This window comes from Aquarana catesbeiana, linkage group LG13 (genome assembly GCF_042186555.1).
Source record: "Aquarana catesbeiana isolate 2022-GZ linkage group LG13, ASM4218655v1, whole genome shotgun sequence".
Lineage (NCBI taxonomy): Eukaryota > Metazoa > Chordata > Amphibia > Anura > Ranidae > Aquarana > Aquarana catesbeiana.
This window is the reverse complement of record NC_133336.1, coordinates 47,047,305-47,060,769: the sequence shown is the minus strand read 5'-3', so window position 1 is coordinate 47,060,769 and position 13,465 is coordinate 47,047,305. Positions and strand designations below refer to the sequence as shown.

The 13,465-nt window shown below is 41.8% G+C and overlaps 1 protein-coding gene across 11 annotated transcripts in view; it reads left to right on the top strand.

Moving 5' to 3' along the window:
- TRIM9 (tripartite motif containing 9) overlaps positions 1-13,465 on the top strand; it is a 141,992-nt gene that overhangs the window by 120,054 nt on the left and 8,473 nt on the right. For 3 of the 11 annotated variants that reach the window (XM_073609990.1, XM_073609991.1, XM_073609992.1), the window contains one exon: positions 11,347-11,505. The exons of the other annotated variants lie outside the window; for them this stretch is intronic. In XM_073609990.1, coding sequence (XP_073466091.1) covers positions 11,347-11,505 — 159 coding nt within the window. The remainder of the gene's footprint in view (positions 1-11,346; positions 11,506-13,465) is intronic. 11 annotated transcript variants of the gene reach the window in all.

The window sequence follows — 13,465 nt, the reverse complement described above, 5'->3', positions numbered from 1 at the left end:
TTGTTGAGCGTTTTAGAGCTACAGGCTTCAAGCAGAAAATCGCTCAGGTGTGAACGGGGCCTAAATGGGTGAAAACACAGCTCAACTATTTATTTTTTTTCCCCCCAACTACAGGTGTACGGCCTCTTCATATCATGGTGCAGAGACGTCAACAATGGTTCTCTATGTGCCCTGTTCAAACCATAATGTGCAGATGTTTTTTGCGCAGGAATCTGCAATGTGTATGCAGTTTTCTGCACAGGATCAAAACCTGACATGACATCAACATTGATGGGAATAGAGCACATAACTGACACGCATGAAAACTGATGTCATTGTGTATAAAAAGCGACTAAAACGTGCATGAAAACTGATGTGAAACTGATGTCTCTGCAAGTGAAATCTGCCAGTTTTCCCATCAGTTTTCATGCAGGTATGGTGTGAAGAGCCCTTAACGAGGCCTAGCATTTCCGGGGATGATGGAGCCATTGCAGAAACTGATTTTTTTTTTATGTGACTAAAAGGTGACAGTTGCAACAATTAATGTTATCCTATATCATAACAGTCTGTATTAATATGATGATGAAGATTATTATTATGATGATTAGTATTATTATTATTTATAGCAATAATCCATGGATTAATTTATTATAATATTGCAATAATCCATATTATAAGCCCCACCAGCAGCATTTTATATCTATTAGGCACTGTCAGTGAGATCTTTGCATTTGCAGTATATATAAAACAAAAAAAAAATCTGAATAATGCATGTGTATGTACTGAATTGCACGGTGCATTTTTGTTTTTCTTGTTTTTTCTTTAAATGTACTTATTTTGGGGTGTAAGTTATAAGAAAAATGATTTCTTGGTGAGAGACAAGATCAGCATTTTTTTTTTTTTTTTTTTGCTTCTTTTTGTGTGTGGAAAAGCAGCCTCCAGCATATATATCTTCATTTGCCTGCAGAGGGCTGGTAGGCCTATTCATTAAACAGCAATGCGTGTGAATAGAGGCCTAGAGCAGTTTCCATGGCAACACTCACCCCCTCATTACTCATACCTCAGGCCGTCAGGTCTGGCCACCGCCGTGATGGAAGAGGGACTGTGGTGTGTAATAGTAAATAATAGCTTACTAAGAAATAATAGGCTGTGCTGCAAAGCTGTTGATGTGCGTAGTTTATGTCTTTATTCTATATTCTTCCTCTTATTATTATTGTAATATTTGAATGCAGAAATCACTGCCAAAGGCCCTGGTATTGTTAAGTATTTAATAGCAATAAGTGTTACGAGACAATTACTGCCCCTTTGTTTGGATTTGCTCTTTATATGTCACGCATAAAAGGTGTTAATTTTTGTGACAACACGTAACGCCGTGCCAGCCAAGTAAATGTTTTTTTTTATAATGCATGTTCCTATTTTTACCTAAGGCTGCATTGCAATGTAGCGGCTGGTGTGCGGTGCGGCTGAGATCAGCGCCGTGGTGACGCATTGATCTCGGTCTCCTTTTTTTTTTTCCTTTATTGAGATGTCATAAAGATGTTACGCAATGGATTGCGTTGCAGTGCATGGGTACTGGGAACTGGGTGCATAGGAAGACAGGGCACTTTGCCTTTTCAAGCAGTGGAATAATCACCCATTGCAGTCCCACCGCATAAGGTGTGAATGGACCCTAAAGCCTCATACACACAATTTTCCAACGGGAATTGTGTGATGACAGGCTGTTGGTGGAAAAGTCGACCGTGTGTACGCTCCATCGCACAATTGTCGGATTTTCCACGGCAAATGTTGGATGGCAGGTTTTAAAATTTTCCGCGGACAAATGTCTGTTGTCGGATTTTCCGATCGTGTGTACACAAGTCCGTCAGACAAAAGTCCAAAGTACAAACACACATGCTCGGAAGGAAGGACGAGCCAGAAGCGGTCATTCTTGTAAACTAGCGTTCGTAACGGAGAATTAACATTCGTGACGTGGCAAATTATGAAATCTCTGATGATACTGATGGAGTTATTGGAAACTCATTTTCATAGGCCTTTTTTTTTTCTAGTGATATCAAGAATAATATTATTATGTTTTTTTTTTTTGTGCAAGTTACCACAACACCATTATCCCGTAGTTTTTAAGATCAAAGATACAACTATGTTGGTGTCCCTTGTCAATTTTAGATTGTATTTTTTTTAAATGTAACTGCCGACTTCCAAACTGTCATTTGAAATAAAACACATAGCCAAGTATTACTCTACACAATTTTTTTAATGTGCATTCAAAAAAAGAAAACAAATAAAATTAGACATGCTATCTGCCAATAGAACCAAAAAGTGCATTCTATGCATCCAAAAATATAGAAAATATACCAAATCAAATCATTATTATTCAACCAAAAAATAAAATAAAAGCCTCATGCATGTGTCCTGCTTCCTAATATAGGGGGTCAACAATGTCAAGAGTTGGTAAAAGCAGAGGTCCGTCATCCGGAGATAATTCCGAAAATCATCCGGATTATTCTCCTGGAGCTCCCGCAGCAAAGGCATATGACAAAATTGGTCACGATTAATAAAGTAACCAATTTTTGGTCCAAGAAATCCTCCTCCTCCTGTTCCTGGACTGGACTTAGGTCAAAGCAATAACTCCAAGGCCAATAATAAATAACACATTATCTCCTCCGATTCCGCAACATGTCTTTTTGACAAATGGCCGTTCAGAAATTAACTGATAAGCACGAACTGAAAAGCGCTAAATGAAAAGCGAGAAATGAAAAGCGCGAATTAACACTCACCAAGCTTCTACTTACACGAAATTAGCAGAAGGAGCCCAAAGGGTGGTGCTAAAGAGCTGTAAAACTAAGTAGTACATCACTACGTTCGTGTTTGTTGGCCGACAATTCTTTGCCGTTTGTATGCAAGACAAAATCCAGGCACACGCCTTCGGACAAATGTCCAAGGTTTTGTCTGCTGAAAATCTGCTCGTGTACGAGGCTTTAGGCCTCATGCACACTGGATGTTTTTACAGCTGCTGTTTTGGGCGTCAGGCGTTTTTTTCCTGCAGCCAATAAACCCCCCAGCATGTTATCCTGTGTGTCCATACACACATAGGCTGATAAATGCAGCAAAACTGTATTTAATCGCTCATGCACACATGCAGATGATTGGCCCTAGATTCAGACTGTCTACGTCCATTGCCAATCACTCACATATGATCGCTGCATTAGAGATTTCATGTGAGTGCCGCTTATCTGCAGGAGCCTTCCATTGCTTTCAATGGGGCTGCCTCTCACAGCTGCTCTCGGGATCCCCCGCTGGGATTCTTGCATCTACCCAGAAGCAGGGTGCATACGCAGATGGGAAGGCACTCTAAGTTTATATGTTTTTAAATTCATGCTTTTTTCTACTATTTATGTTATATAAAATCTGTATTATACATGCAAATGCTTTATACAGGGTGCACCCATGACACTGTATTCCAGTAGCATGAGCAGTTTACTTTTTAGACATTCTCTCTCTAATTGACAGTCTGTACAAAACCCCACAGAGCAGGTAGGGGGGGATAAGTCACTTTAGCTGTGCGTGTAATCTGAGCTTCAGTATTTGATATTTGTACATGGTAGTCATTATTTTCTGCCCAACTCCACACTGCAGGGAATAATTGAGCATTTAGGTCTAGGGAACTTGTTAAAAGTAGATTTACTCTCTGCTCCTCCTTGCTGCTAGACCGGTCCTTGCAGCGTCTTCTCCCCCATGCTCCAGCGGTCTAGGGTTCTGATATCATCAAGTGCATCAGGACCTTAGACCACTGGAGCGTAGGAAGAAGACACTGTGGGGACCAGTCTAGCAGCATGAAGGAGCAGAAGACGCCAAGGGACAATCCACTGCTGGAGTGTGGGGGAGAGCCGCCTTCCGGGGAAGCTTAGGATTGAGTAAGTTAACTGAGACCAAACAAGCAGTTAACCCTTGGTGTTCTGGCACATCCCACACTGCAAGGGATAGCTTTTTCAAATTTCCTGGAGTTGGGCTTTATGGATAGCTTCATAAACATGTGAAAAGTAGCCTGGAGCTCCAGCTGCTGGTTGGAAGTCAGAACTATGAAATGTTCATAGGGCAAAATTTTGGATTTGCCTGACAAAAAATGAAACAGGAGTTTTTAAAATGTATTTTTAATCCTAAAGAGAAAGAAATAATACATTTATCGGCAACTTTATTAGGTACACCTTGCTAGTACCGGGTTGGACCCCCTTTTGCCTTCAGAACTGCCTTAATTCTTCGTGCCATAGATTCAACAAGGTGTTGGAAACTAGAAAGTGGTGGTATGGACAGGCGACAATGTCAGAAAAATAGCACCAACATCCCTGTAAATATATGTAGACAAGGGAAGGTTTTTTTTGGGGGGGGGGGGATTTTTTGAGGGTGCCGGCAAAGAAAATACTTTCAATACTGCAGTATATAAAAAATATAACAAAGATTTTATTACATAAAATACAAATTTAAAAGAATTTGGCTATGCATAAAGTACGCAGATACAAGAAAACATCTAGAGGTAAAATCAGATGGAAAAATTGGTCACTCGACAGTAGCATTGGAGTGACTTATCGCCACTTAGGCCTTCCTCAGGGGATGTTTTTGAAAACACTTAGATATAGTACTGCATAAAACAAAATACAATTAGAAACATTACAATAACTTTGGATACATCAGAAACATTTAGAACATAAGATATGCTGTTAGCCGCCATGCCCAATCCCCATCGCCCACCCATATGAAGAAATTTTTACCTGCAACTTGAAATTATGCCAAATAGATAACGTAGACAACGGTCACTGGACGGCATACATATGGGCAAACCCGAAAGAGCCCAAAAAGAGTTATGCGGCCGGGATCTGTCCAATAAAATGTTAAAATGGGTTAGTGAGTATTAACCCAGACAAAAGTTGAGATCACTAACACATGGGGAATGTGGGGAAAAAAGGAAGGGCAGGTGGGGGGGGGGGGGGGGTGGAAGGGGAAAAGGGGAGGGAAGGTATAAGGAGTTGAATATGAGAGGGATAGGCAGGGAGGGGAAAAAGGGGGGGGATAAACAGGGAAGAAGAGAAGGGGAGTGAAGGAGTGGAGTGAAGGAAGGAGGAGGGGAAAAGAGGGAGAGAAGGGGAAGGGGGAGAGGGATAAGGGGGGGGGAGAGAAAGGGGGGAGGAGGGGGAAGAAGGGGAGGGGGCGGGAACGAGATTATGTGTAGGATGGGTGTGAAAGAGATCAATATAATAAAGGGGTGTTAATATGTGAGTGACTAAGGGGGAAATGTGATAAGAGGTGTGCAATAGAGAAAATAAGAGTGATACATGGGAACCAGTTTAGTAAGGTGATTGACAACAGTGTTTTAAATGTGAGCCATATAGCTTAACATGGCATACTTACATCTAACCAGACTTGGTGGGACGGTGGGTAAAGACCGGAGAGTATCAGTGTCTTTTTTGCAATTGTTTTGACTTTTTCTGTGGTCTGCTATGTTTATTTTATGCACTACCAGACGTTATACGTCTTTTTATATATTTTTGTTGACTTGATTTTTTAACATTTGTGATCATAAAGAAGTTTTATATATATACATCAGTGTTGGTGGTCTTCTAAAGTCCCACCTAGATGGTATTCTTTCTTAGACTTAAAAAATGAATATATAAGAACTAAAGAAGTTCACATTCTAGTTGATCGAAGTAATGGGTCATCTTATATATAAAAGAGGGGCATATCCCTGTTTGCAGATCGTCTGTCCCCCTCAGAAAGGAGTGGGGATAAAGTTAACACAGACGGCAGCAGGTAAAGATAGTAAATCTAAAAACAAATACATTATAGTTAAAGCAAGATCGAAAGATGCAGCTGTACGTGAAAAATTTGAAAAGGAGAGAAGGAAGCATTTTGATATGCAATTTATCTCGTATGCAGAGATGTCGCAGCAAGGCTACCCTTGTTGTATCTTACAGTGTGTTGTGGTGAGGGGGTGTTTATATATGTACACATGCCGTGTACGTAGCGTCCAACATCACACGTGATGCAGAAATGCAAACGGCACAGCCCGGACACAGAGCGTTATAGGAATCAAGCACTGCACATAGTACTACAATCCCCTCGCGGCCCAAGGGCGGAGGGAGAGGAGGCGCAAACTCCAGTTGCGATTCCAAACGTCATGAAATGTACACATTTAAAGAGGAGGTCCACCTTAAAATAAAACTTACATTAACATTCTACAAAAAAAATACAAAAAAAATTTGAAAAAAAAAAAAAAAATGTTTTACTTACCAGAAATGCCTGTTGCTAGGCAGTCTTCCTAATCTGCCTCTTCCTATTCTGTGGCGCTGCTCCTTCACTTCCTCCTCTTTGGTGAGCTGCCCCGTTGTCTTCTGGAAGTGTGTGTGTCCCAGAAAACCACAGGGCCATTCACAAAGCGCTGCGCGACTCACGCATGCGCAGTAGGAAGCGGGCAGTGAAGCCGCAAGGCTCCACTGCCTGTTTCCCATAGGATGGTGGTGCTGGCACCCAATCCGATGGACGGATCGGCCTCGGGGGGGGGGGGGGTTGGGGGGCGACATCGCGGGCTCCCTGGACAGGTAAGTGCACTTATTAAAAGTCAGCAGTTACAGTGTTTGTAGTTGCTGACTTTTTTTTTTTTTTTTAAACGGCCGGACCTCCGCTTTAAGTAATAATCTGGGCTTTTATTGTCTAAATTGTATCATCAAAAGGAAATCGTTATGGCATCTAGGAAGACCTTGGTTTCAGCAGATCTATCTCAGTAGATCTAATACAGTGTTAATCAGAGTCAAGTTGCGATTTGTAACAGGATTCTGTTAATTTGTCAATCTTTCAATTGTTCAGTTTTTTCAATCAAGCCCAGTTGGTATGTATTAGCATGTATAAATAAACCATTGTCTTCTGTTCAAAGATTTAAATATGCGTAAGCACCAGTAGTTACGGTGTGAAACATGAGTGCGGCAATCTGGATTCATTTTTTTTCTTTGTATTTCAAAGTCCCTTTTATCCCCATTCTGATGCTCGGTCGTCTTCACCACATCTAGATGCCGAAATGCATGGACTTACTGCCATGTTATTGGCTGATTAGCAATTTGTGTTACCAAGCAATTAAAACAAGTATACCTAATAAAGTGGCAAGTGAGTGTATATTAAAAAGCAGAATTCCAGTAAAAAAGGAAAAACAAAAATGAAGAAAAACAAAAATTACCCTTTCCCCATCAGCTTCCCCTCCGACTATGATCTGTGATTCTCTGCCTTCTGCTTCACGTCTTCTGTTGAGTATCTATAATGACATTGATTATAGATACCCTGTCTCATAATAGGATGCCATTAGTCTTATGACAGCAAATACTCCTCAGAGGATATATATTTACACATATTGATTACAACGCCATTGGACGAGCATTTATCATTATTCATGTCCTGGTTCATTGCAATGCTTGTGCAAAGCTGGTCTGAATTATATTCCAGGCATTCAGAGAAAGAGACGTATAAATAATTGTAATGCTGTGCTATGCAGACCAGGCTGGAATTATATGGTAGAGCAGGCCGCTGTGTGAGATTGGTATAGCAGAGGAAACTGAGAGGTAGTATGTGAAATAAATACATCTTCATACCTTAATTGGCCAGATCCGTGAAAGACCCTCTTCGAATGGCTTTCAAATCAGTTATACCTCTGGTACTCCGGGTGTCAGAAATGTTCCTATAGGCTTCTCTGGGCCTGATATCTAAAGCCTCGTACACACGATCGGATTTTCTAACGGGAATTGTGTGATGACAGGCTGTTGGCGGAAAATCCGACCGTTTTTACACTCCATCGGACAATTGTTGTCGGATTTTCCGCGGACAAATGTTGGATAGCAGGTTTTAAATTTTTCCGCGGACAAATGTCTGTTGTCGGATTTTCCGAGCGTGTGTACACAAGTCCGTCTGACAAAAGTCCAAAGTACAAACACGCATGGGAGAGGGGAGACATGTCACTCTCGGTGCAGTCCGTGTGAATCATGTGTCCGGGTCTGGGGCAGAAGTAAACCCGAACACATCATTCAAAAACCGGACTGTCTGGGAGAAAACCGTACAGGTGGCAACCCTACCTGCAATCCACAGTGCCCTGGATGCCACTGGCAGTGGTCAGTTACACAGTGTGCTCTGGATGGATGGTGGTCTGAGGGGAGGGGAGGCTTCAGGCCTGCTGTAATTGTAATGTACCACAACTGTTAATAATAAATCTACCGTATAAATTACTAAAGTAAATAGTGGCGCTGTAAATAAACCAATAAATAAATTAACAATAACTGATGAAAAATAAATCACCCAGTGACAAGTGATAAATGACAAAAACAAAGTCCATTGACTAAATAAGTCCTTCAAATCTAACGATGAATAATCAATGAAGATTCAGAATGAGTTGAGAGCAGATTTAATTTAGTTCATCCACCACACCACGTGCAAACTGTGACTCCACTCCCCTCTGGGTGTCCACTCACCAAATTAAGTTGCCTTGCACTCTCTTGTTCAGCAAATAAGCATCAACCCACACGGGATTTATATCATCCATCAATCTTCCAAACATTACTGCACTATCGGAGCACTTTGTTTCTTTATATGTGGATCTTTCCATGTTGATCCCTTGGAAAGATCCACATATAAAGAAACAAAGTGCTCCGATAGTGCAGTAATGTTTGATCAAAATGTATTAAAGTTAAAACTTCAAACCTTGCACTCACATTATATTAAATAAATTACGCATATGATAGATCCACTGCAGCAGCGTGAGACTGGCAAGACATGGTCACAGTGAACTCAGCGCGTAGTAGTATCTCACCCACACCGAATCGTCACTGCCAGAATGTCACTTCCGGTATTGCGTCTGATGTCACTGTTGGTTGCCGCACAGCCACGTCCCCCAATCACAACTGTTCTTACTGTACACTCATGCCCCGTACACACGATCGGACTTTCCGACAACAAAACCGTGGATTTTTGTTCGAAGGATGTTGGCTCCAACTTGTCTTGTATACACACGGTCACACAAATGTTGGCCAACAATTATGAATGTAGTGACGTACAAGACGTACGTGATATCTCCATTACGATCGCTAGTTTTACAAGACCGAGCACTTCCGGCTCGTACTTGATTCCGAGCATGTGTGGACTTTTGTCCGATGGACTTGTGTACACATGATCGGAAAGTTTGACAACAAACATTTATTGGCGGGAAATTTGAGAATATGCTAGCCAACATTTGTTGGCGGAAAGTCCGACAAAAAATGTTCGATGGAGCATACATACGGTCGGACTTTCAGCCAACAAGCTCACATCCAACATTTGTTGGCGGAAAATCCGATTGTGTGTTTGCGGCATTAGTCTGCTCTGCTCTGGGCGCAGTCATCTCGTCAGGACTCGGGAGGCCTGGCTGGCCTGAAATACACAGTGCTGCTCTCTCTCTCAGGTCTCTGGCAGTCGTCTCGTCACGGTGCACTTGTTTGCTTTGAGTGGATTGCGGAAGCAGGCAGGGCTCCGTGAAAACCGGACGTTATTCCACGAGGGTAAACGTCTCTGCTTCACATTTTTGTCCTATTTTCGTTCGTTAACGAGAACGGATCTGATTTTCGGCATAGTTTTCGTCAGTGGACAAAAATGTGCTGTACTTTTTGTTTCGCTTTCATCACTGGAAAAATGCGGTTGACAAAATCTTTGACGAAAACGTTTTCGTTGATGAAATTAACACAGATAAAACCCAATCAGCTTCCAGGGTTTTGGTCAAAGCTTAATTGAACAAGCTGAATTTGGAAGCTGATTGGCTACCATGTACAGCTGCACCAGATTTTGCACTCTCCAGTTATAGTAAACCAATCCCAGAATGTCATATATACTGTACATAACAAATAAAACCAAAGAAACAAAATACAATTGATAGCTATACAAATGACAGTTTGTAAAAGGATTAATCTGGAGGCTGTGAGCAACTTCTAATTAGTGGTAAGCTGACTACTGCTACTGACTACTGAGCTAGGCTGCTTCCATTGTCAGACTGGGAACCCCAAAGCTGTGAACAGAAAAGAAGAGCAAGAGGGGCGCCAAGCCGACCATAGTGTAGTAAGCGAGTTTATTGTGGAGATCAAAAAAAAGTTAAAAGTTGCACTCACAAACAAAAGTAGATGAAAGCATGTCTCTAAAATCAGTGTGCGGTCCAGACATCTGTGGAGTTGGAAGACCAGAGCGCAGCTCCTTCTGTGGCTGCTATACCAGAGCCACTGCAGCCAGGCACTATAGACCCAAGAAGAACCACCACTATGGTACACAGAAGTCCTGTGCTCACACTGCCAGGACCTTACTACACTATGGTCAGCTTGGCGCCCCTCTGTCTTTTCTTTTCCGTATACCTCTATTGTTATCATCTTTCTTGATATAGTGGGCCTCATCTATGGTCCCTGAAATAACCAAAGGGCCACACATAATATTTAGCAAATATATTGCTACAGAAAGTTGTAAGACAACTCCTGACATGCAACAGGAGATTATCAAACAAAATGGGGAGGATATAAGAGAAGGATCAGAGACTATGGGCATGCTACAGGAGAGTTTCAAGCACAATGGGCAGGATACAAATGAAGATCAGTGACTATGTTCATGATACAAGAGTTTATCATTGACAAAGGGCAGGATACAAGAGATGGTCAGAGACTATGGGCATGCTACATTAGATTATCAAAGACAATGGGCAGGATAGATGAGATGGTCAGAGACTTTGGGCATGCTACATTAAATTATCAAAGACAATGGGCATGATAGATGAGATGGTCAGAGACTTTGGGCATGCTACAGGAGATTATCAAAGACAATGGACAGGACACAAGAGATGGTTTGGGACTAAGGACATGCTCCATTATAAACTCATTATATAAGATTGCTGGAGATCACTGCTATTACTGCCCCTCTACAAATCAATGATTTCATATTTGTGCTCTCTATAGCCCCCTAAAATTACTCTCATCAAGATCCATTTCAAAAGATGAAAAACACAAAAAAAGAAAAGTAATGAACAGCACAGAAAATGTAAGATCGTGTGAAAGAATTCAGAAAAAACTTTTAAAAAGTAGAACCCATCTAAAGAATATATTTTCTTCACTGGCCTGAGCAAGAAAAAAAACGATTACTGCCTGCAGAGGCCCCAGGAGCTGCACAAGTGTCAAAGGGCCACATGTGACTCCAAGGCCACAGGTTGGGCATCAGGGTTATATACAATGCACTAATTTCAACCAATTCTAACTCCAATAATGATGTTATGTATTCTTTTACATTTATTAAATGCATTTCACATGCAAATGTAGGTACCTGAATCTGTGTTTATATCAGCTTTCTCTATAGAGGAACTCAGCCCGGAAGAGTCAGAGGCAGCACTGAGGGTCAGTCAGTACTGCTCGTATACTGGCAAGGTACATGCTGAAAGAAGGAAAAAGCAGGATGATGACCTCATCAGTGTATTGCTTTCACTGTCCAATCATAGGCTTGGGGGTGAGGAAGACGCCAGACTATGTTGCTTACTTGCAAAAAAAGGAAAGTCAGCTCACCAGGCAGACTGTGCTATGTAGCAGGGCTGTGTAAATCTCCCTATACATGTATATAATCCACACATGCAACTGTTTGCTAATAAGCTTTAAGGCGGCACAAAGAGTAGTAATGATGAGCAAAGTACAGTAACCCATATAAACCAATCAGAAAATTTTTGTTACAGGTTACTGCATACTACTGTTGACCTAATAAATGGCTATATCAGCCAAGTAATGTTTTAGTTACAGCCCGTGCTTTATGACCTTATTAAATTAGAATTGTATTTTGCATTATATAGTATGGAGTTGTTATTCCCTTACCCCCCAAAACCCCAAAAATCATTGAGCTGTTTATGAGGTTAAATCCACACATATGCTATTTGTAGATATATGTTTGTTTGCTTTATGCAATTTATTAGTGCTTGAATGAAAAGCTGTCATTCTCGGGGAGGAAATTTAAAAAGGGTATACTTTTTACTGAATCTGCCAGCAAGTGACAGACAATACTGGAAACATAACATCCAGATCCACCTGAATGCTAAAACAAATGCCCCCTTACCTTGGTGGTCAGTAAATGGTGGTGGCAATAAAACCCTACAGACAGCTAAAAAGATAGTATCATTAAAGCATAAGTAAACCCCTCCATTTACCAGTTTCAAAAAACAGTAACATTTCCGGCATGTGCACGTGTAACACTCCCATTGGTTGTGCTCTCAACCAAACTGTCAAACCATCCAATGGCTGGTGTCATGACTGATCACATGTGCAGCATCATGGCAGTTGTAGATTAAACAGAGGCAAAGATGGCAGCTTGCTTGGCTGAGAACGATAGGGGGGTTTACTTACACTTTAATTGTGTCATGCTGCTGACCCTGACGCTAGGCAGACACCATCAAATGGGAGGTGAGCCTGCCACAGTTCAGGGGACCTATAGCAACCTTTGGAGGACCCCTAAGGTTCCATGAAACCCTGGTTGAGAATAGCTGATGTAAGTACCTGGAGAGAGTCCAGACACTTTAGAGGCTTTCACTCCGAGCCGCCTTGGGCGTCAGCGGTAACGCGGCGCTATTTTTAGCGCCGCTTTACCATCGTTTTAGTGGCGCAATTCGGCCGCTAGCGGGGTGGTTTTAACTCCCCGCTAGCGGCCGAAAAGGGGTTAAATCCGCCTGCAAAATGCCGCCGGTATCGCAGCGAGCGGTGGAGGAGTGGTGAGTTCACCGCTCCTTCAACGCTCCAAAGGAGCTGCTGGCGGGACTTTTTCTGACGCCCTGCCAGCGCACCACTCCAGTGTGAAAGCCCTCGGGCTTTCACACTGAAGTGAATGGAGCTACTTTTTTCAGGGGCTATGCTGGCGCTATTTTTAGTGCTGTAGCACCTGAAAAACGCCAGCAGTGTGAAAGGGGTCTTAGAGTCCTATTTGTAAATGCATGTTCTATGAGGGAGAAGGTGAAGGCAGCACTTATATGATAAAAAGGCAGTTTTAAAGCAGAAGTAATCCCATAGATTTAACAGTTTCAAAAAACAGTTACATTTCCGGCACATTTCGAGAATGTAACTGTCACATTTGCTTGTGCTCTCAACCAAACTGTCAAACCATCAAATGGCTGGTGTCTTAAATGATCACATGTGCGACACCATGACAGTTGAAGTTTAAACAGAAGCCAAGATGGCAGCTTCCTTGGCTGAAAACAATAGGAGGGTTTAGTTCCTCTACAAAGAGGAGGACTACATACATGTTTACTAGACAGATTTATGGACTTTTTAATATTTTGAAAAGACGTGTGTGATGGTGTGGTATTTCAATTGGTTGTGGAATTTTGGGGCTAAAGGAATAATAGCCATGTACTGTATTGGGATTTGTTGTGTGCATTCAATGGTTAATTTATCAGTAAGGAAGGAAAGAAGTATGACATTTTGGGTATCTA